The sequence below is a fragment of the Antechinus flavipes genome, chromosome 3 (assembly GCF_016432865.1).
Source record: "Antechinus flavipes isolate AdamAnt ecotype Samford, QLD, Australia chromosome 3, AdamAnt_v2, whole genome shotgun sequence".
Classification (NCBI taxonomy): Eukaryota; Metazoa; Chordata; class Mammalia; order Dasyuromorphia; family Dasyuridae; genus Antechinus; species Antechinus flavipes.
Window position 1 is genome coordinate 255,262,864 of NC_067400.1, and position 24,291 is coordinate 255,287,154.

The 24,291-nt window shown below is 31.8% G+C and overlaps 1 protein-coding gene across 1 annotated transcript in view; it reads left to right on the top strand.

Moving 5' to 3' along the window:
* PAXBP1 (PAX3 and PAX7 binding protein 1) overlaps positions 1 to 23,761 on the top strand; it is a 40,679-nt gene extending 16,918 nt beyond the window's left edge. Inside the window, exons 6-18 of the mRNA XM_051984957.1 lie at positions 2,227 to 2,444; positions 2,945 to 3,134; positions 7,190 to 7,313; positions 10,412 to 10,511; positions 10,604 to 10,719; positions 14,458 to 14,657; positions 15,598 to 15,742; positions 16,937 to 17,058; positions 17,385 to 17,461; positions 17,842 to 17,908; positions 19,690 to 19,836; positions 20,590 to 20,744; positions 22,107 to 23,761. Of these exons, the coding sequence (XP_051840917.1) occupies positions 2,227 to 2,444; positions 2,945 to 3,134; positions 7,190 to 7,313; positions 10,412 to 10,511; positions 10,604 to 10,719; positions 14,458 to 14,657; positions 15,598 to 15,742; positions 16,937 to 17,058; positions 17,385 to 17,461; positions 17,842 to 17,908; positions 19,690 to 19,836; positions 20,590 to 20,744; positions 22,107 to 22,224 (1,779 nt within the window). The 3' untranslated portion in view covers positions 22,225 to 23,761. The remainder of the gene's footprint in view (positions 1 to 2,226; positions 2,445 to 2,944; positions 3,135 to 7,189; positions 7,314 to 10,411; positions 10,512 to 10,603; positions 10,720 to 14,457; positions 14,658 to 15,597; positions 15,743 to 16,936; positions 17,059 to 17,384; positions 17,462 to 17,841; positions 17,909 to 19,689; positions 19,837 to 20,589; positions 20,745 to 22,106) is intronic.
* Positions 23,762 to 24,291: the final 530 nt, after the last annotated feature.

Genomic DNA, 24,291 nt, shown 5'->3' on the forward strand with positions numbered 1-24,291 from the left:
AATTTGCTACTCAAGATAAGTAAAGGAGATAGAGAGCACCTGACTGACTTTGAATTCAGGTCACTTGGCAAATGGAAACCACATTTTGGTATACTGGACAAATAGCAGGTGTGATTGCTGAGAGATCACTGCAAGATTAGAAAACAAATGTCCTGATTTTATAAAAGGAAAGAGAACAGAGTTTATAAATTATAAGCCAGTCAATTTGACTTTGGTTCTTGGAAACATTTTAGAATGGATAATTAAAGAAGAGATTAGTGAATATTCAACTAAGCAGTGATGACAGAGAGCTAGCATGGCAGGTTGTGCTAAATTAGACTGCCTTCCACCCCCTTTTTGATCTCATTATTAAATTGGTAGATTTGAAGGTGTTAAAAATAATTTACTTAGATTTTGGTAAATCATTTGATTAAAATCTCATGGGGAAAAAAGGAATATAGGCTAGGTAAAATAATAAAGTTATATATGAATTCAGAGCAGATAGAATGTCTGGCCTCAGAGTGATCAGTTATAACTCACTGTTAACTTGGCAGAATATCCCAGGAATTTGTGTTTGACCCTGTGCTGTTTAGCATTTATCATTGGCTTGGATACTAATATGAGTGGCATATTCATTAGAGAGTATAGATTGTGAGGAATGGCTAACACTGGATTACATTTTGGATTTCAAAAGATAATGATCAAAATGATCAAAAGATAATGCATATAATAAGATTAAAGAGAATAAGATTCCAAAAATAAACTTCAATTTCTGGATTGGGGAAGAATAGTTAAATAGGAGTTTGCCAGAAAACAATCTGAGAATGTTGGTGAACTTATAGTGGGGGCTTTTACAACCCCACAGTCAGCAGCAGGCTGTCAAAAAAAGGTATTGCAGTAATAAGAGAGGAACATCTTCCAGGAATAAGGAGAAAGCAAATAGCACCTCTGTGCTCTACCCTGGTTAAATGTACTGTTTATATATTGTTGCATAGTGATTTAAGAATGGATATTGATAAATTGAAGAGAATCCAGAGGAGGGCACTTAGGAAAATGAAAGACTTGATTTCATCTTATACACAAGGATAAATTGAAGGAACTAGAAATAGATGGAGACCTGTAGAAGAGGTGGCTCAGGAAAAATAAGAAAGCTGTCATTAGGTATTTTAAGGACTTTCATTTGAAAGGTGTGATTTGGTCCCAGAAAGCAAACACTGGAACAATGCTGCAAAGGGATAGATTTAGGTTTGCTGTCAGGAAAAATTTCTAACAATTAGAGCTGTCCAAAAATGGAATCACCTGCCTCAAGTTATTATTGGTTTCCCTTCATTGGAGGTCTTCCAGCAGGAGCTGGATCACAGCTTGTCATGTGTGTTGATAGTAGACATCGCTTCTGTCTTTGGGTTAGCTAAATGACTGCTAGTAACTCTACAGCTCTAGGATAAATAGCTGACATTGGTATGTGACTTTTAAGGTTTGCAAAATTGCAACTTTGTAAGGTAGGTTATGAAGGTTACAAATGTTGTCACTGGCTACAACTGGATACAAGTAGCATCATGTGAGGAAACTGACGCTCAGATGTTAGTGACTCAGCCACAATCCATCTGTGTGGTAAAAGACTTCATGACTCCAGTCCAGTGCCCTTTCTGCACTTGATGCTGCCTCCCTTTGAGGAGAGCAGAATAAATTTGGAATATTTTTTATAAACCATACCGATAAAAATTATCTTCATCTTGAGTAAATCTTTTTTGATGATGCCAGAATTTTACAAGTCCTTAATTGGTATGCTGGGCTGAGAAGAAACTAGTAAAAAGAGCACAGGAATCACAATGAGGAGACCTGAATTCTAATTCTATCACTAACCAGTTCTGTGACCTTGAGCCAAATAATTTCACTTATTTGATCCTCAGTTTCCTTCTCTTTACATATGGAGTTGGACTAGATAATTTCTGAACTCTTTTTTTTTTTTTTTTTCCTTTTAGCATTCTCTAATAATAATTCTGTCAATTGTTAGGCATCAATTGAAGGTCTGTTAAAATTAAAAATATATCTCTGTAGGCTCCCCCTTTTGTTCCCTTATGGTTTTTGTTTGCTTTTGAAGAAATGTGTAATACTAAATTTTAACTAATTTAAAATTTTAAATGCATTTTAAGTCTAAGTTGGGGGCAATTTCTATTGGAATTGTATTTTACTCCATATTGACAGTTGCATTTTAGTATTTCATGTATCACATGCCTTCTTTTATAGGTTCAAGCAAGTCAGCCTGCAGAAGTAAATATGTACTACCAAAATACATACCAGACAATACCTTATGGTTCGTCGTACGGCATTCCTTACAGTTATACAGCCTATGGATCATCAGAAGCCAAATCTCAAAAAACAGATAATACAGTCCCTTTCAAAACTCCCAGTAATGAGATGACTCCTGTTACTATTGATTTGGTAAAGAAACAGCTTAAAGACAGGTAGGGCAGATCAGCTTCTTAAAGACCTGTCTTCTAGCTTTCTGTTCCCTCAGGCAACATTTAGTCTGGGGTAGCAGACGCAGAACATCATCAATGAAGAGCCACTGGCCCATCTTCAGAAACTAAACAGAAGATGACATCATACTCTGTTCTGCTACCTCCTTGGATTACTTCTGTGGAAGCCTGGAAAAAATTATAAAAATGTCACCATATGATCTTGTTGAAGACAAATCTGATTTTCTACCTTCTGGACACTGAAAAAGTGTAGTCAAGATTTGGGGGGAGAAAGCAAAACAAAGAATGAGAATTCGGTTAGCCTATCAAATATGTCTGAAAAATCCCTAAAAAGAAAAAAAAAAAGCAGTGCAGATGAAAAGTGCATTTTTTCATACTTTAACATTGGAACTAATTGCATTATAATGTAATATTGCAAGTGTCCTGACAACTTAAAGTTTTGGAGATGAATTTGCTATATTTATCCTTTTTTTTTCATTTCTAAGGTTAGACTCCTTGAAAGAATTGCACAAAGCAAATCGACAGCAACATGAGAAACATCTGCAAAGCCGAGTGGACTCTACCAGGGCTATTGAAAGATTGGAAGGGTCTTCTGGGGGTATTGGTGAACGGTATAAATTTTTGCAAGAAATGCGAGGGTATGTCCAAGACTTGCTTGAGTGTTTCAGTGAAAAGGTAAGAATGCAAAAATATTAATCTCTTTCAATAAATCAAAAGTTGGGGAATCTAGATTTTATTTAGCACCTTTCTGGGTTTTGGTTTTTTGTTTGTTTTTTTAAGGTTTTTTTTGTTTTGTTTTGTTTTTTTTAAGAAACAATGAAAAGATATGCTGCTTTACTTTCATGATTTTGTTAATAATTTTAATAGTATAACCTTTGATGAGTGCCTTTTCTCATATTATTTGAAGCATTTTTGGACAAGTTTTGATTTAATCATACAGTAGATTACTGATTTGGCCTGCCCCTAAAGCATTACAGGTCAGGTACTAATGTGATGGGATTTTTTTTTTCAAAACTAGATTTAAACTTTGCTTATTATAATTCTATACATAATTCCAAATACATACAAAATGACTTAATAATGTTTTTATTTCTTAGTATAGATTTGGTTATTTTTGTTTCCAATAGTATTCTGCTTTAAATTATAGCATCATCCATTTCAAGAAGCATTCATTTTGAACTACCATTTTTTTAAGTTGTCATTTTATTCTAAATGTTTGCTTTTAGAAGAATGTATTGGGCACACTTTTAGCATTTCATTTTGTCACTCATTGATTACATTTCTAATAATTTCCTCAGAATCTCCTTTCTTTACAATTGTCCTTTACTTAATTTTTCTTCCAAATTAGAAATTACAATATAGCTAAATATTTCTTTTCTGAGATTATAATGGAAAATGCAAAAAATGGATTGTTTCATCCATTAGTTGATAAAAACCATACAGCATTTATTTCGTTCTTAGCTTTAAAAATGATAATCCTCTTCTTGTCTCCACCTGTTCCTTTATCATTTTTCCCCATGAAATAGTGTTTGGAAGAAAATTATATAAAGTATTAATCTTTATAGAGATTGAAAGAAAGCTTTTTCTTTTGTCATCGTCTATGTAGATCAATGTATAATCTGTTATATTGTGGAAACATGGCTTGGCAAAACATTAACATTTAAGTATTTTATTTCCCTGCTGTTTAGATATTGTAATATTTAAAACTAGGGATTAGTAACAGATCATTTTCAGGCTGAATTCGGCTTCCTTAATGAGCCCAGGTGGTTTATGATTAGAGCAAGTCCATGACTTACAGTAGTTTATTGATATCCTGATTCAATCTTAGGGTTTTGTTATATGCCTGGCCTCGCTCTTAATATCTAAGATATATGGTCCCTTGTTATAGCATTCCAATGAGTAGGGACAGTACATAAAGGAATAGTGAAGGCATAGACTTAGTTTTGTTCATGTTCCTCAAGTATATAACTAGCAGAAAACAGAGTGATGTTATTCCTATCAACAGAGCTGACCTAAACCTAGAAATCATTGTGGTGGTCACCTTCTGTGACTCAAAGATTACTGCTTCCTCTTTATCTTTTACATTTTTACTGAAAATAAGGAATTTGGGGATTGGGTCTTATTGTACAGAAAATTGCATATTTATACATATTAAATTATTTGAGAATATGAGCTTCTGAAAGAAAATTAATGTTGACAGTTAAGTTTAGATTATATGATACTCTAATCATTAGTTGGATATCTATTTAATGGCTAGTACAGCATTTTAAAAAGTAACAAGTAATAATTGTTAGCATTTAGGTCACTTGTGTTTTCAACACTTTTTTATTTAAAATTAATAAATGTTAAGTTAAATCACACTCCATAATTAAGACAAAGACATGTAGTTTTGTAAAGAACTATGTAACATCTCCAAAAAAAATCCAATTTCTGGGAGTTTCAGTCCCCTTTTGGCTCTTTTCCCCACTTTGGTCCTTTCATTTATTTGTACTAAATACTTGATGAATTTTGCCAGTTACAGAAAAGTTAAAGAATGTATTGCTGTGTTATGTAGAAATTATTCTTCATACTTCATATTATTCATACTATAGGCCACACATGAAAAACATTAGAGGAGGGGAATTTATATTTATCTGATGCCATACATATATGTCAGACCAATATAGCATTTGATTTTAATTCATCTCATGTAGGTAGTTTATCTTTTACCATTGAATATTGTTTAGTTTTGAATAATTGCATATATACAAGTTGATTTGAAAATGCTGCAGAATTAATATTGTCATGAGTCATCTATCTTGGAACTATTTTTGGAACAGAGTTGGATTATAATCTTGAAGATTCAGATCACTGATGACACTGCAAGGACATTGCTTCAGTGCAAGACTACAAATTTGATCATTCCTCTAAGTTTTCCTCTTAAAGCTGAATTGTGCAACAGTAAAAAGTTCTAATGCTTCTAGATTTTAATCAAAATCAGAATCTCTAGCTTTTGTTCTAGTTTCTAATTCTAATTTCTCAGTGTCTTTGTTTTTCCTTCTACATCTAGCCATCATCCTGGCTTCCAGTTTAGTAAAAGACATACTACTAAAATAATACTTAGTCATGGGGTTTTGTTTGTTTGTTTCTTGAGATTTGAAGAAGGGAATTTTTTTTGGTGAAAGTCATTAAAGTAATTCTAGTTACATTTAAGTTTTGAATTGTATGGATTCTTATGTTCGGTAGAATTTTCTGTGGATTTTGTTAAAAGGCATCCAAAACTAGGAAAATTACATTATGAGAAACCCAAAAATTTGAAATATATATTTACATTAATTTCATTAAAGAATTAGTATTAGAAGTGAAGGATGAATTTTATAATTCTTTACAAAATATGGTTTGTCTTCAATCCTGTTTCTTGTGAGTTTAAGCATACTTAGTCTTTGTTCTTTTTTTTAGTTGTTGAATATACATTAAAATTTTTCAGGGAGTAGGGTGTTCTTTGTTAAAATGTAACACAAAATTATTGTAATTTCATCTATAAAAACTACTTAACAATAGTAAGTGAAGATTTGGGGACATTGTTGCCCCGTCATTAGGGGCAAGAATAAAATGACTACATCATTTTCACCTTTCAGTGAACATTTGCTTTTTTTTTTTTTCTTGCAATAATCTCATGCAGATGTACAAAAACTTGTTAAACTGAGATGTTCTTTTTACCTGCTCTTTTTTGTCTTTGGTTTTATTTTGTTTTTTAATTATCCATTTCCAGTCCATTCCATTCAAGAAACTGCTTTAACATTTGGGGCCAATGTTTTTTAAAAAAGAAAAACAAAAAAACCCCATAACTCTTAAGTACTTTCCATTTGTACTCACTGTCAAGAAATCATAAATTGTGGCTATGTACATGTAATGGTTAGTTTTTTCTGGAAGCTTCATGATACTTAGGATTAAGAAATAAGCATTTCTATTTTGTTGTATTATACTGTATTAATATGCTTTTTTATAAAAGCTTTTGTGCTAAAGGAGAACCAGTAATATATTTAACTATAATGTTTTAATAAACTAGAAGCAGAGTTCATTGATTTCTTATACTGATAATTTATGTGAAAACTCACTGTCTTATAATAAAATAAAGGAAAATAATTCTTTGGTGGCAAGAGGTGGAACTTCCTGACTATGCTTTAAGACATTAGTGCCTCATAACAGGAAATCCTGGTTGCTAACAGAGAGGTTAGTGAAACTATTGTAGTAATATTATCCTATTTGTTGATAGTTGCTTAAAAGTTCAATAAACCACTGAGTTATTTAGTGTCTATAAATTTTAGGGCAGTACTAAGATTATCTTAAATTATTCATTTGCCTTTTAGATTAATTTAAGAAACAGATGATATATATTATTTTTTGCACTGCCCAATGATAATTGTGTAGTTGACTTCTTTGTATTTTTGAGAATCAGACCTTTCTGCTGAGAAATTAATGATGCACTTTTAAAAAAATTTGAGATATTCCAAAAAATTTGGTAGGCAAATTTTATTGGAAAACATATTCAAAGAGACTTTTGGAATTGTGAACAGAATTTATTTGTGAACTACAGAAACACAAATTAATTTCTTGCATTTTTTTTAAATTACATTTTTTTATTCTGACCATAGTTAGGATACTTTTTCAGAATTCTTGGATTAGTATGGAACCCCCGAATACTTAAGCAGCTAGAATTTGATGTTACGTAGTGTGTTGTATTTTTGCAGGTGCCACTGATTAACGAACTTGAATCAGCAATGCATCAGCTGTACAAACAGCGAGCTTCCCGCCTTGTCCAAAGACGACAAGATGATATAAAAGATGAATCTTCGGAGTTTTCAAGCCATTCAAGTCAGTCCATCTTGAAGGTTTTTATTATTCATTAAACAACCTTGTTTACTTAGTGCAGCTTAATTGAAAAGTAGATGTCTCAGAGTACTTTTTAAAAACAAGTTTCTTTGTTCTTGTGACAGGAAGATCTAAAAATAACATAGATTCAAAGTGTATTTTTTAAATTCCTCATCACACAAGAACTCTGAGATTTTCACTATTACCTTTTTTCTTGTAATTATTTCTGTCTTCTCTAGTCATGTTTCCTCTTCTTTAGAGTTCAGTCACTACCTCATATTCATGTTTTAACTTGAAACCATCTTATCTTTTTTTCCTACTTTTTTCAATTCAACACATAGTTAAGGCTAAATATTATGTTAACTTGATCACCCAAAGCTTGAAGACTAACTGATTGATAGGGGGAAAAAAATTTTTAACCAAAATTTTATTTTGTAAAAATTGTTACTATATGAATCAAATGTCAAAACTATAGCTTTCTGGAGTTTACAGTCTTCATTTAAATATATCTTGGATAAAGTATTTTTCTATATTTTTTAAATGTCCCTTTCCATACTATGCTGTTTAGCATACTAAATGTTTTGCAATATTTAAAATTGTAGGCTAAAATGTGAATGAATTTTAGTCTTTCTGAAATATTTATTCACTTTGTAAAAGTGATTTGAAAATGTAATAGTTATTTGCATATTCATTTTTTTTAACCTGATAAGTGTCTTGTCCATATAGTATGCCAACAATACTTTTACTTTGGCTAAAGAGTAGTTTAAAGAAAAAATAATACTGCAAATTTGAAGGGAAACATGATTCTTAATCTCTGTTTAGGTAGACTGAGTTGAGACTCATATATTTCTTCCTGGAGACACTCACACTCATACATATACATATATACATTTACATATATACATACATATATATAGTTAGCTCAATCCATAAAAATACGGCTTTCTTAATTTTAAATCTTTGAGACTCTTTTTTTTTTTTTGCCCATGCATTCTAATATGTTTTTAGACAATCAGAATTTTTACTGGTATGAAAATTAATTTCTTTTGCAGTTTTTTTTCTTTGGGGGGGGGGCGTCTGTCTTTGCTGATATCACTTAACATTCATGGTGACCTCTTTCTAAAAGAAGTGTTTGATTAGCAAAATAGGCATATCCTGTGAATTTGGGAGAGGCAAAGAAAAGAAGTGGTACCAGTAGTGGCTTCCAGAATAAACTAGCTTGAGCTGAGAGCCACAAATGGCTTTTGATTTTCTATTTTGCCTTGTTGTTCTGATGTTTTGAAGATTTTGCCTTCTGCATCCTACCCTAACCATTTTGCTCAGGACCGAGCTAGATTTCTCTAACCTGAGCCTTTTGTCATTCAGTAATTAGTAACTTGTTGGGGAAAATCTCCTTCTTAAATAAAATGATTAACATGAATTACACATTTTAGATTCTCTAAGCAATTTCCATTGCTGCTTATAAAATGCTCATCAAAATGTATTCACACTATTTAAAGTGTTGCCTGTAATATCTATGGGATGGTATATAATTAAATTGAGAATTTTAAAAAAATAAAAAATGAGTCAAGGAGCGAACATTATCAGAAGATTTGAGGAAAAATAATGTGGGAAATGGTGAAAATCTCTAATGCTTCCCAAAGCAGTGTTAACATCCATTAAAAAGATTCTGAAAACTTATCACAAAGATTGCCTGCATAAATTAATTTATACTTTTGATAATCCTTGCTACCTCAAAACAGAGGGATTAGAATAGAGATAAAAGGATCGCTTGACTCAGATGTTTTCCCAGATATTTTCCCTCAAACTTTATTATTTTTGTAAAGCCTATAAATGATGATAGTTAAAATATTATAGTACTATCCATACTTTAAATCATTTGTTTATTGAAGTTTGTTTTTAAGAAGTATGATGGTTTGGGTACCAAGGAGTTCCTTAGTTGAAATAATAGATTGGGGAAATGTACAGAGCTTATGGCCACTTTTGGGAGCACTCATGATTAAATAATTCCTCGTTATTTATCCAAGTAGATAGGAATAGGGACTGGATCAATTTTTGCATCAATATAAGAAACTGCCTGTACCAGTATAGATTGGCACCTTCTCTTCAACTTGTAATATTAGATTTCCTAAAGCATGGGGACATTAAGCAGCTTGCCCCAGGAGTTTGTCAAAAGCAAACTCTGACAGATATTTTTTTAAAATCCTACAGACCTATCTTAAGACTTAATTTTTTCTTTTCTTTTTTTTTCTTTTTTTTTTTTAAACTTCTATCTTCTTCAGTAGTAATAGGACATTTTGAAAATAAGCCATTTTGTTTTGTTTTGTTTTGTTTTGTTTTTCCTGCTGTTGATTGTCTTGTTTTGGACAAGCCCAGAAAACAACAGGTGTGAGGGGGGAATCTTCACAAGCTTTAGTTGGTACCTTTTCATGTGTTACTTCTTCCCCTCAAATATCTCCTCATTTATCTCCTTTCTAGTCCTATATTATTTCCTTTCAAAGATTCATAGTTTAGGAATTTGGAAATAGGGATGAGAAAAGTATAAAAGGAAGAATATTTTGGAATGGTGAAGTTGGACTTATTGAGATCTCTCCTTCATGGTTCCAAAAGATAGTTGTGATTAAGAAATCTAATCTTGTTAATATAGGCCAAAGTTTAAATAGAATTTAGGTCACAAAGCTGTTTTCTTTCTGTGTCCTTGCCTGTCTTTCTTTGCTGTTTTTCATGTTATGAAGCACACCACATTTGAAATCTTCATGCTTAAGGAAAATGTTTCCTTTGTTTAGTCAGGCAATTTAGATTTTTTAATTTTTGTGTGTTCATAATAGTATGCACCATTTTCAGGACTTAAGAGCTGAAAAAAGATGAAAAGTGTTATATATACCTAGAATTGTTGCCTCTTCTAAAAGCGAATTCAGTTTTTCTGCTGCTTCCTCTACCCCTTTCCCCAGGAACACAGAAATATTCAGGTTTGTTAACTGGAACCAATCACATTGTATTGAGATTAGCAAGCAGTCTATCATACTAGTTTGTTCTATGCAAACTCTTTCCCCAGTATTGTTGATAGGAGGCTTTTAATTTGAGTCATCGATGTCTTACAGATAAAGCTCTGATGGCACCAAATCTTGATTCTTTTGGACGAGACCGAGCCCTGTATCAAGAGCATGCAAAGCGTCGGATTGCAGAGCGAGAAGCCAGAAGGTAATGCTTTCCCATCTTTGTGGTCATTGTATGTGGTGAGAGACATATTTTTTAAAATCTGTTTGGGAGAACTTGATACTGTTTATGTTTAGGACCCGTCGCAGACAAGCCAGGGAGCAAACCGGCAAAATGGCAGATCACCTTGAAGGTCTTTCCAGTGATGATGAAGAAACATCGACAGATATTACTAATTTCAGTCTGGAAAGAGGTTAGATGTTTGTATATTTAAATATGGAATTTGGGCATAGTGGAGAGAGATTTGACCTGAAAGCCCAGGAAAACCTTGGTTCATATCCAGCTTCTGCCTCATCTGACTGGGTGATCTTATGCAAGTGACTTTACCCCATCAGACTCTAGGTAACTCTGTAAGACTGAAAGTTTCACAGAAAGTATTCATCTGCACTGGTACAGGGAATTTCCTCAGCTTGGAGTATGGAGCCAATGAAATTACAGTTCCATTCCCTAGCCCTTTGTCTGTATTTTAGGCTTATTTACAGTTATGGAATAATAAGTAGAAACATAGAAGCTGACTTATTTATTTTTAAAACGGTGACTTGGTGATTTTTGTTGTTGTTGAGTATTGTAGAAAGATTTTGAGTAAATTGCCCCTATCAAACTAACATAAAAGAATACAGTATTGCCACTGCCTGTAATAAAATCTTGTGATATGTACCTCTGATTTTGACATCTGAAGGAAAGAATTATGTACCCCAGTCTTTTTCATTTGTAGGTTGCTCTGACCAGAACTTGATTACAAGTTCTCTTTTCATGTTCCATATGAATAAAAATGTAATCTTTTTTTCTTCACAAAAAAACTAATGGTATTAGTTGGCTGGTGCAATTCCTGAAAAATACATAATCACTTTTATCATGCATATAATTCAGCCACTAGGTAACTCCTTTGGAGACATAGCTGTAGATCTGTGAATCCTCTGATCCTTTACCTGTCCAACTGTCTTATCAGCTCTCATGGAATCAACTATCAACTTTGTGCAAATAACTCTCATCTACATATCCATTCTGATATTTCTCCTGATCTCCAGTTTTGCATTTCCAGATGGTTGCTGAACATTTTCACTTGTCTCTGTAGACATCTCAAACTCAACAAGTCCAACCCTGCAACTTATTTCCCCCCTAAACTCACTTTTCTCAATCTTTCTATTCCTATTGAGAATACCATAACTTTTATAGATTCCCAGTTTTGCAGCTTACAAGTTACCTCAATTTTTCTTTTCCTCATCCTCCTATTCAGTCATCTTCTGCATCCTACTAATTCTGTCTCCAAAATATCTCTAATATCTATTCCTTTCCCTTCACTCACAACCATCATTCTGGGAATTCCTGTCCTCATTACCTTTCACTAGGGCATTTGTTATAAAAGCCTACCAGCTGGTCTCTAGTTGCTCCTCTCAGTGGATCACTCTCAGGTATAAGAAAAACTTATCAACATTTGGAACCCTTCACATTGTCTCCAGTCTGTCTTTCCAGGTTTAGATGATATAGTATTCTCCCTAACACTATGATTTAATCATACCACTATATTTGTTGCCTATCTCTTTTCCTTTATACAGATGTCTTTCATGCCTCGGGATAATCTTTTATCTCTTGGGTACCTTAGCTTCTTGAAGGCTCACTTCAACTGTTATTTTCTGCAAGAGGTCTTTCCTGATTTCCCCCAATGTTACTGCTTCAGTCTTACCTCAGAATTACATTGTATTTATTTTGTACCTACTTAACTGGGTATTTGTTTGTTTCTTGAGTTGTAAGGACTGTATCTTTGTCTTTGTATTCTTAGTGCCTAGCATAAGGCCTAGTAACTTATTGAAATTAGAAATTGGCAAAAACAAAACATTGAAATGTTTTAATTGCTAAAAGTGTGTTAAATTAGGTATTCTTGAAATATGGTAATAGCTGTTGAAAAGAAATGTTTTCTAGTAAAATAGTTGAGAGGAAATTTGAATTGCTCACTGAGGAAAAAAAACCCTAATTCATTTAAATTTAAATGTATAACCAATGCTATTTACTTGCAATTAAATGCTAATATGCCAATTCAATTTTAATCCTATCTTACATAGACTTTAGACTGAGTTTTATCATATTTCATTGCTTTTAGGTGACAGTATACACTTCCATATGTACTTTAAAAAACTAACTTTCCAAACAAAGCTGATAAAGATAAAAGGAATCTTAAATGAATTTTAAAACTTGAATTAATTTCTTAATTATTGACATTATATTGTGTTGCTTTGGAGATTTACCTCCTCATTATAATGCCTTCATTTCTGTAAAGCTTTCAAGTTTGTAAGACATTTTCATGGAATCTTCACAACAGTCCTCTAGTCCTCTGATGTTGATAATATACATTACTATCTTCATTTTATTGTTTAGGAAAAGATGTTTTAGAACATTAAATGACTTTCCCAGGACCACACAGATGTGCACAGAGAGACTATGAAAACTTGTTCTTTGCTTTGTCCCTTTTTAGTTTAGTTTTTATGGGGTATGAGGTTTAAAGTAGAAAAGTATAAAGCATCTAATGAAATGCATTTTCCAATTGTTACAACATTGCATATTAGAATCTAAATTTCTGTTCTTGTTTTGTTTTAAATTGAATTTAGTAAAACTTGCTACTAAGTAAGGTAATTCCCTCTGGATACACCACCAGCAGGGCCCTCCTTTTAGCCCTTGCCTGGCCCAGCTGCCAAAAGCCTAAACCTTGTAATCCCCTACTACAACTACCTGAAGTTTATATCTGGGAGATGCCAGCAAAGGGGGACTTGCACACTGATATTCTTAGGATTTATGCATTCAGTTAGCATTTACTAAGCACCTTCTTAGTGACTGATTTAGCATATAAACTTATTCCTACTGGCTTACAAATTCCTTCTTTCTATTCTATTCCAATCCAATGTCAGCATAGGCACCCTTCCCCATTCCACTTTTTCTGCTCTTTCATCCTTAATCCTAACTTTCCACAAGCCATCATACAATATTTTTTTTTCTTTAAATTCATTCAAAGAATAATTTTAGATTCAGTATCCATTAATTTTCTTCTCATTTCAGTCTTTCAGAAACATTTTCCTTTAAGGCTTAACTAAAGTGGCATATTTTATGTAGATCCATTTTTCATTTGCCCAAAGAGAAGTGTTCTCTCCTAATTGTAGTAGAGCACTTTTTTCTGACTCTTGTGTCTTCTGTACTTAGTCTACTGCTTTGCACATTTTAATTCATTCGTGTCTTGACTTTCTGTGACCCCATTTGTTTTTTGTTTTCTTTTGATAAAAATACTGGAGTAGTTTACCATTTCCTTTTCCATTTCATTTTACACATAAATAATTGAGGTAAAAAAAAAAATGAGTGACTTGTCCAGGGTCACATAGCTAGTAAGTATTTGAGACTCAGATTTGAACTCAGGAAAATGAGTTGTTTTGTGGTTTTGTTGTTTTTTTGACTCCAGGCCCAGTGCTCCATCCATTGTGCCACCTAGTTGCCTGGTTTGTACATAATAGGCTCTTTTTGAATGTTACTTTAAGTATTAAGAATAAAAATTTGTTATAATGCTTAAAATAATGGCAAAGATAAACTGTTAGAATTTATGTGGTACTTAAAAGCTTATAAAAGCTTATAAATCACTTTATATAAAAGTATTTCATGATGTAGCCAATGGCGCTCTGAAGCATGTACTCCAGCTATTGTCCCTGTTGTATAAACGATTAAATGAATTTACGTTTGGGTATAGTGATAATAACTATGAAAGTAGAGATTTTTAACTCAGGTTTTTAATGATGCTAAGTCCAAGGGTCTTTTCTACGATAACACAGATATGTATTGTTTTATTAATGGTTGTAAAAACCTAATTTTTTTATTTCCTTCGGGACAAAATGCAGGATACTTTTATCTTACACTTAAATACTTAGTAATGACCTTAGTGGTGTTTCTTTCCTAGATCGTATCTCAAAAGAATCCAGTAAGATTTTTGAAGATGTCCTTGAGAGCTTCTATTCGATTGATTGTATTAAATCACAGTTTGAAGCATGGCGTTCTAAATATTTTACTTCTTATAAAGATGCTTATATTGGTCTGTGTTTGCCAAAGTTATTCAATCCTTTAATAAGGTTGCAACTTCTTACTTGGACTCCTCTGGAGGTGAGTAGATGTAAAAACAGTTATTTTATCTTTGATTAAATTTTATCATAGAATAAGAGCTCAATATTTTACCCAATATACAATTTAGTTCTGTCCTGGAATAATATGCAATGCTATTCTTGGCAGAGGGTATTATGTTAGTTACTAAGGATTATATCCATTATAACCTTTGGCCCTACATGATAAACTACCTTTTGCTTTATAGTTTTTCAGCAGTTCTCCTATTTTTAGCCAGGTTATGAGTAGCTGTATCATTGTCTTCCTTCACTTCTGTTCCAATATACTGAAAATTAGAAACCAATCTTATCTCGCCACCCTGATGGTAAAAATACTTAGAAATAACTTAAATTAAAAATATTGTAATCCTATTCCTTTGTTCTTCATGAATACTTATTAAAAACTTAATATTTTGAGGTAACAGTAAAAGGTAGATTAAATAACTGTCATTTGGGAATAAATGCCCTTTGTATTCTTAGTCATAAAAATTTTGGAAGATATGCTATGACATTTAATTGCTCGTAATAAAATAAAATGCCTTATATTTCTGTAATTTTTTCTACTCTTGAGACTATTTGCACATATGCTATTTCATTTGATTCTTGGCAAACAAATACTTTTGAGGGAGGTAGAATTAATATTCTTTTCTCTTGTAAGGGAGGAAAATTAAGACACAGACTAAAATGACATTTCCAAGACTTAACATTTATTTTAAGTAGGAGAATTAGAATCTTGACGTGTTTCTTTTCATTTTTAAAAATAATTGTCCATTGCTGAATTTCTGGAATACATGCAAGTAGAGTAAAAGTTGCTTAGTTCCTATTATAAGTTGTTGTCTTGGTAAAGTGTTTTAATATACTGATATCCTTGTTATATTACTTCTACATATGATAAAAATAATTTGAATATTTTATTCTAATGACATTCTTACTTGTTTTGCAAGGCAAAATGTCGTGACTTTGAAAGTATGCTGTGGTTTGAATCCTTGCTGTTTTATGGCTGTGAAGAACAGGAGCAAGAAAAGGAAGATGTAGATGTTGCATTACTACCTACAATTGTGGAAAAAGTGATTCTTCCTAAACTAACAGGTATGATTTATTAACATAGTGGCTTTTACAGTTTTTCTCTATTGTAATACGTTTGGGTGGGAGGAGTTCTCAATTTATAAATATGTGGCATTCTTAGGTTGTGTTTGTAACTTGTTTGGAAAAATTTCTCATCTGAAACATTATTGTAGATACACTTAAATTCATCGTCATTAGTCCAAAATGTATAATATTAATGCTAATTCTATCATATTTTTCTTTGTTTCTCTGAGAAAATGGTCTCCAAGTTTTAACTGGGCATTTGTTCTGATGACAAATCAACCTTCCTACTATCCTGTTCTTTATTTATTTTGACTTTTTTTCTAATGATTTTCTCAAATATTTAAAAGTTGAAATTTTTATATTTCAAAAGTTTTTAAAAGGTTTACAGATTTTTTTGTTTCCTTTGTTTCTCTATAAGATGTTATCAGCAGAGCAGACTTTTCTTGAAAAATTCCATTTTTAGACAAACTCTGAGTGTTCTTAATTGTTGATGAGTATGACATTTATCTAGCTAGGAAACCTCAATTATGCTTTACAAAAGGAGTATAAAACAACTTTCTGCTAATGTCAACAAATCAGAGTGACTAAGAATCTTGTTCTATAGTTAGTTTTTTTCTAATCATAGGAACGTATCCTGCCCACTCTGTAAAAGATAACTCAGAACAGGAATTCAAAGTCACTTGTGAACCTTTAAGCAAGAGAACTACAATATACCAATGGCAATTTTTAAAAACAGAATTTTGTTCAGGGAATGGGGATATCTTAATCTTTAATAAAGAATAAAGTAATACACCTTTTTTCTATTTGCTAAGCAAAGAGATCTACACTAAGGGTTGAATCAATAGACGTCAGTAGGTTAATGATCTTTGGGAACAGGAAGAGTAGAGGCATTTTTAGGGACTTTTTTTTGGATTTAAAGTAGATAAAGGTGATGGGACAATCCAGGCCACCAACAAGGAGAAAGAGGAAGTAAATCTCCAGGTGCAGCAAGAGAGTTTTCTTATAGCTCCATTAGCTGGGAAAGTAAATTCCCAGAAGTCCTTGAATATAAAAAGTATTTGTAAGCAGGAATTCCTAATGATTAAAACTTACTGAGTATTTTTTTTGTTTTGCTACTTATATGTTTTTATATTTTTATTATATACAGTTTGCCTTTACTTCTATTTCAAGTAAGACTCATTCTTACCCAAATAGGAATAGCTGAAAATACTTGGGATCCCTTCTCTACAACACAGACATCTAGAATGGTTGGAATTACGTTGAAATTGACAAGTGGATATCCTTCAGTGGTAAATGCAGAAAATAAAAACACACAGGTAATTTATTTTCATTACTAGTTGAGAAGCATTATTATGTTTAGATGGCTCTTTATTTTTCCCCATTGAAAATGTGAATGACTATGTTACAGGTTACAACTTACAACTGTCTATCATCTCCCTTTACACTAGAAGAAACATTCTTTGTTATTAGAAACAGTATTTTAAGTAATTCCTATGAAAGACAACTTTCATAAAAATTAGAACTCCTGCAACATAGTTCAAGCATTGAGAAATGTGATTTGTTATAAGTTTTTACATTTTAACAAATTCAAAAATTACAATTTTTTTAATGGTTATCAAATTTTTTTAAAAAATATTTTCAGCTATATTTAAAGGCACTCTTACTAAGAATGAGAAGAACATTAGATGATGATGTATTCATGCCCTTGTATCCCAAGAAGTAAGTAAAACTTGTTTATTGTCTACTGCTTTCCCATTTTAGTATAAATTGTCATTTGATTTTACTAATTTAATGAGTTTCAGGAGCCCAAAGAGACTTTGATAATATGGTAGGCAAGTTGTTAATTAATGAATAGGTAATAATATTTAGTCATTGATTTTTCCATCAAATATCTCCCAAGTAAATGAAAACATTTTATCCCTTAAATGTCAAATATATCTTTTAAAATATAATTAAACAGAAACCTAGTGCTGCCTTTTAAACCTTTTTTTGCCTATTTTGTTGCATTGATGCAATAAACATTGATGAATGTTTATATCAGCTGACTTTTAGAATAAAATATGTCAATTAATGTTTTTCTCTTTCTTTTGTATATATAGTATCTTGGAAAATAAAAACTCTGGTCCTTACTTGTTTTTCCAGCGACAGTTCTGGTCTTCGGTTAAGGTAAGTGACCATGGCATTCTAGGGATATAGAATTCATAAATGCTGCCTTTTGAAACAATCTTATTAGTTAATAAAATTAATTCTAATATTTAAAAAATATATTTACAGGAAAGCTTCCATTTGAAACAGGCTCGTTTGCAGTTTTGTTATTTAAAACTCATAAACTTTCCAAGAGAAACAGTAATGGTTAGATTTCTTGGCTAACTCAGAAAAATTTGTTTATGAACTATAGGGTGATTGAACTCGTTTTTTCCTGGGCATAGAGAAATTTTTAAAATTTAATTGACACCCCCCCCACTAATCTTTTTTTACCCCCATATCACTTCAGTCTCTTAAGTATCTGATATACATGTAACTCATCATTTTTACATTCTTCATTATGTTTTTCATGTTTCAGAATTATATAATCTTTCCACTTAACACAGACATTAGAGAATGGGTTGCAAGAAAGGACTATTATTGAACTTTTCATATAAATATAAATGACTGATAATCTTCCCAGAACAAAGTGAGGTATTTTGCATTTGATTTATTGATAGAGAAGGGGTTATTGAATGCTTGGGAATCTTCCTAGATAGTCTGACTCTGGAATCAATGTCCATAAGCTGTTGCAGTTTTTTAAAATGTAGTAAGCGTATGGTTTATTTATAAAAGCTCTGAACTTAAAGTGAGGAGAATTGTTATTCAGTCATTTTTCCAGTTCTGTCTGACTTTTACACAACCCTATTTGAAGTTTTCTTAGCAAAGATACTGGAGTGGTTTGCCATTTCCTTCTCCAGCTCCTTTTACAGATAAGGACAGCAAATAGGGTTAAGTTACTTGTCCAGCACAACTATTAAGTGTCTGAGACTAGTTTTTAACTGGTCTGGAACTTTGTGCACTGTGGTACCACATAGTTTTCATAGTCAGTAGACACTTGGGTTTAACTCTACTCATCTGTAAAAGGAAAATGATACTGATAATAGAAATTGTAATTTAGAGTTGGTGAAAATCCATTGTAATAAACTATATGTAGCACTTTGTATCCTTACTTCAGCCACTGAACCTGAATGTTCTCTAATGGCTCCAAGTTTTTTCAGTGTCAGCAATAGCAGCTGGTTCTGCATGTGAATATTATTAGAGAAATTTCTGTGTGTTGACTATAAGTTTGTAAAGCGTTTTAAGTTTTAAAAACAGACATAGAGAGGTTAAACTCATCTATTCAATTCAGTAAGAATTTGTTCAGACGTTTTTTAATTGAAACTTTTCAAAATCGGCTATTTTTCGGTTTATATTTCTCATAAATACTGACATGTAAGGATTATAATCAATTTTGCTGATTTGTGTGTAGGTAAGAGGGTTTTCCGTATTAAAGCAGTAATAAAATTGTACTGAATATGCCTTATTTGTTACAAGTACAGCATTAGTGAGATATGATCCATTTCTTGTTTCACCTTTCTCAAATCTTAAAAAAAAAATATTAAACTGCTCCCACAAAAGTCCTTCATTGCTTCAGAGTGGCATACAAGTAAGAACATGCGTTTTCTAGTCAGTTATAGTGTAGCTCATATCCTAGCAATACCTACAATCTGGAAAGACTTCAAAAATTGCTTTTTGAGAGCCTCTTTATTTTAGGTTAAATCATATTAAAACATTTATTTATCTTTTTAATGTAACGTAGTTGTTCTAAAATGTTTTTACCCAATACCAGCATTTTAAAAGATATTTTCTACAGTATACATATATATATATAATCTAACTTCTTATATTGCCTCACTTCTGCACTTTGCTTTTCTTCTCAGCTATTAGGAAACTTTCTCCAGTGGTATGGTATTTTTTCAAACAAAACCCTTCAAGAATTATCCATAGATGGTTTGCTAAATAGATACATCCTTATGGCTTTTCAAAATTCAGAATATGGAGATGACAGCATCAAAAAAGCCCAACATGTAAGTTAACTAAGACAATATAATTTATTTTGAATTAAAAAAAAATTTTAAAAATAGGCAAAAAACTTTTTGAGTATTTTGTAAAGTTCTCTACAACACTAGTAGAAGACATAAGAACCTAGGATTGCAAATTAACTTAACCCACAATCAATTCTAAATCCACCTTAGCATCCTGGGTACCATATTAATAATTTTGGGGGTACTTTTAAGTACTTAGGATTAATTATATGTGGTTAAACTAATTAAAAATGGTCAAATGATTATAAAGCAAACTGGTTTTCTTAATATTTTCATAAGTATGTAATTTTATTTGTGTATTCCAAATTTTTAATCCTGTTTTCTGATGATTGTGCAGTTGATATGAAAAATAGTATAGGGCAGCTTTACTAGCTTTATTAGTGGTATTTTCTTGCTGGGATACTTTCATCAGTTCTGATTGTTTTCAAGACTTTTAAGAAGTATTATGCTCTTTTCATTTCAGTTGTACTAATCAACTTGGTGTCCATGATCTGCAGAATAGGATTATTTAAAATATACCATACCTACATTAAAAAGTTGGTTTAGCTAACACATTTAGTTGGTTTAGCTCAACACATTTGATTTCCAAATATGAATACTCAATTTGACATTGGCAAAATTAATTAATTCTTTTTTCAAGTTGTTTTAAGCATCATCCTTTTAAAATAAGCCTCGATATAAAGTTACATAACTATATTACCTAACCTTGCTCACTACTTTTTTTCTACTCTACAGGTAATCAACTGCTTCCCCAAACAGTGGTTTGTAAATCTGAAAGGAGAAAGAACTATATGTCAGCTAGAAAACTTTTGTAGATACCTAGTTCACCTGGCAGATACTATTTATAGGAATAGCATTGGATGCTCTGATGTAGAAAAAAGAAATGCAAGGTAATTATTTGTAATCGGTTAAAGAAGTTGCAAAATAAGAGATCAACTTATCAAGTAGTATTTAATTAAATATTTTAAAGTTTAAAGTTGTATACTTTTTGTTTTTGAATTGTTGGATATATGTATACAGATACCTGTATATACACATATATACTCACACAAAATACACATAAAAGGCATAACATAGTGGCTGAAAGATTAGCCTTGAAATATGGAAAACCTGAATTCTTGTCCTAGATATATGACCATGGACAAATAAATCTTTCAGTGCTCATATTGCTCAGTTGAGGGAATTTCCACACTAGAAGTTGGCTACAGGCTATACTGGTGAAATCTTAGGTTTGGATCTTTTGCCCTTCAAAACGTGTGTGGTTTGTCTGTCTATGTGTGTGGTTTGATTTTGATTTTACTCCTACTCAATTTGAAATGCTAAGTGTATATGCACATTACATAATTTATACATATATATATATATAGTACATACATACATGCATATATATGTATATATATATGTTGTGTGTGTGTGTGTGTGTGTGTGTGTGTGTGTATATATATATGAATTGGGTTGGCAAATTACGAAAGCTTATTTTAAATTTGTTTGTTTTAGCCAATCTATTTTTCCAGATGAAATTTAAGAAGGATGAAGCAAAACATTTAAGGCCATATTTGGCTTGGATACAATAGTAAAAAAGAATCTCTGGGTACCCATAAGTCAGCAGGGGTGGAGACGTATAAGGAGAGATCCTAAGAATCTTTTCTAGATAATTTATTTACTTGGTGGAGTACCATTCATGGTCCCAATTTTGACTACACTAGTATTTACATATTAATAATAGCTAACATTTATAGAAAGTCATATTTGCAGATATAAAATGGATTAAATTCATCAGAATAGCTCCACTGATTGCGAACTCTTTTTCCAGGATAAATACACTTAGTTTATGTTTTTCATTTTATTTTTATTTACCCAAATCAGCAGAAATTACTGGTTATTTAATGAGACTAGTTTACTCAGTAATTATTTCAGGTTTGCAAGGAAAAGGACTTAATCGTGTCTCAATATGGATTTCTTAATGGAAAAAACAAAGGATACTGATTATAGTATGCAATAAAGTTTTATACATTTTTTCATTTGGAGAGACTATATCAGATCAATACATATAGCATGTTGTAAGCTTTTTGAATAAACCTTTTTTTTCTTAACAGTCTGTTATTTAACTGTTAAAATCAGTTAACAATATGTTAATAGATGAATTTTTAAACTGATCTTGTAATCAAAATACAATAAGTTTACTTATGAAAATTAAATATCAACTACTGCTTTTTTATTTAAAATGTTTTCTTTCTCTTTTTTTTTTAAAGGGAAAATATAAAACAGATAGTAAAACTTCTTGCAAGTGTACGAGCTCTGGATCATGCTACGACTGTTGCAAATGACCACAATATGAAAGAATTAAAGACTTTAATTGAAGGAAAATAGAACTTTCATACTGAAAAACCCAATATGAGCTTTAAAAATCCATTCCTGATGTACAATTTTTGTATATATGTAAAGTTTCTTAAACTGTAAAGTATTGATTCTTGTTTTAATAGAACATAATTATATATAGTACCACAACCTTACAGGATGAGGAGGCCAGAATGATTACATTTAGGAATGTAGAGTGTTTTCCTTATTGCCCACCATACCTCTCTTAAAAAAATTTTTGTAACCACATACATATTAGCCATCTATTCAGTTTATTGTCTTCCAGTACACTGGGTGTGTGTGTGTGTGTGTGTGTGCGCGCGCGTGTGTGCGCGCATGACTGTATGTACACACATGTAAAATGTGTAATTATGCGTCTGTTTATACCACCTGGAAGTTACTTTCACACTGGGATTTTTTGGCATTTTCCTACTAAGAAAAGCCTTTTGATATCAGAAAATTCTTCAGTAGCACATTTTTTTTTTTTAGGAAATTACTGCATTATTGCAACAAAGGGCTTGACATAAGTCACATAAATATTTAAACATCCATCAGTTAGAAACAGATAAGATGATGACAATGACAGTATTCCCTTGAAATTGAAATGGTTGAACTGTGGAACTTACTGAGTTAATATGAGATTTTTCTCCCCTATATTAGCTCTGTAGTTGAATGTGGAATTAAAGGGAGCACTAATAAATGTTATAGAGTAGTGTATAATTGGAATGTGTAAATTGAATTTTGAAAACAACAAACCTACCATTTAATTGTCTGATCTGATTGCCTCATTCATGGTTCCATTATCTGACCAGCTCAAACACATATATAGTTAATATCAGCAGTTTGTTGTTCAAATCCCACATATGTGAGAGATATATGCAATAAATATATAAAACACATTTCTGGTAAGTGGGTATATAAATAAAATTTATAGATGATTACCCCACTAAGGTGATTTACAATCCCATGGTCTTTAATATTTATATAGACATTGTAAATATTCAGAAATTTTGTTTCAAAGTTTACACTTATTCTGTGATTTTCAAGGAAAAAATAGCATTTTTTAAAATTAAGGAATATTAGTTTATATAATCAGATATAAAATTAATCTTTAGCCAAATAATTTTTAAATTTCCCTTTTGATGTACATTGCTGCTGGCTACTTTTGTTAGAATTTATGACACTTGTTTGGTAAGAATATAATATTTCCAGATAAAGCACTAGGCATATGACAATAACAGAGAGCACAGTGCTATGTATTTGCTCAGTGAATTCTGAAGGTTTTTGTAGGAAACATGCCTTTCCTTCCATATACAATTTAATGGAGATTTTTGTACTTCTTTGGTGACTTACAAACATTAGAATCAAAACACTTCTTTACAGTTTGCATAGTGTAAATGGGTATGTTAACATGTATAGTATGGATGACATGCACACCAATTGGAACCTAAACTGTTTTTAATGATCCCATTGGATTCCCATTTCTCATTATCTGCTTTTAAGAATCCTTTCAATAAATTGTCATTGAGACTTTTCTTTTTGTACAGAACATCCAGTTACTTTGCCTTCAGGAGTTGGAAAAAAACTCCTCTATACATTGCTTTAGCAGTATAAAGTACTTTTGTCTTTCCTCTTATTCAAAGGGTTTTCATTAATAGAATAAGGACTTCATTATGAAGTGAAATCAGCTACCTATACTGAAAGTTTCTAAGCAACATCAATACATTGTATTCTGTTCACATCTTTTATCACATTTTCCTTGCAACAGCCATCTTGAATGATTCCCATTTTTCAAAAAGGTACTTCATGGGTAAGTAATTTAATTGGTGTTAGTACTTTCTCCACCAATACAGATATCTATTTTTCTGTTACTTGGTTGATGGTCTCTGAGAATTTCTGTGTTTTGAAAAATTCATCTCCCTGCAGTCAGGGGCTTGGTCTTCAGACAACAGTACATCCGGCTTGTACTGAAAACATTTCTAGCTTAATTTAAAACTTTGAGATAACCTCCATACCATCATGAGGCAGTCTACTATAGTGGAGAGCCTTTAATAAGATGGTTGCACTGAGGTATGAATG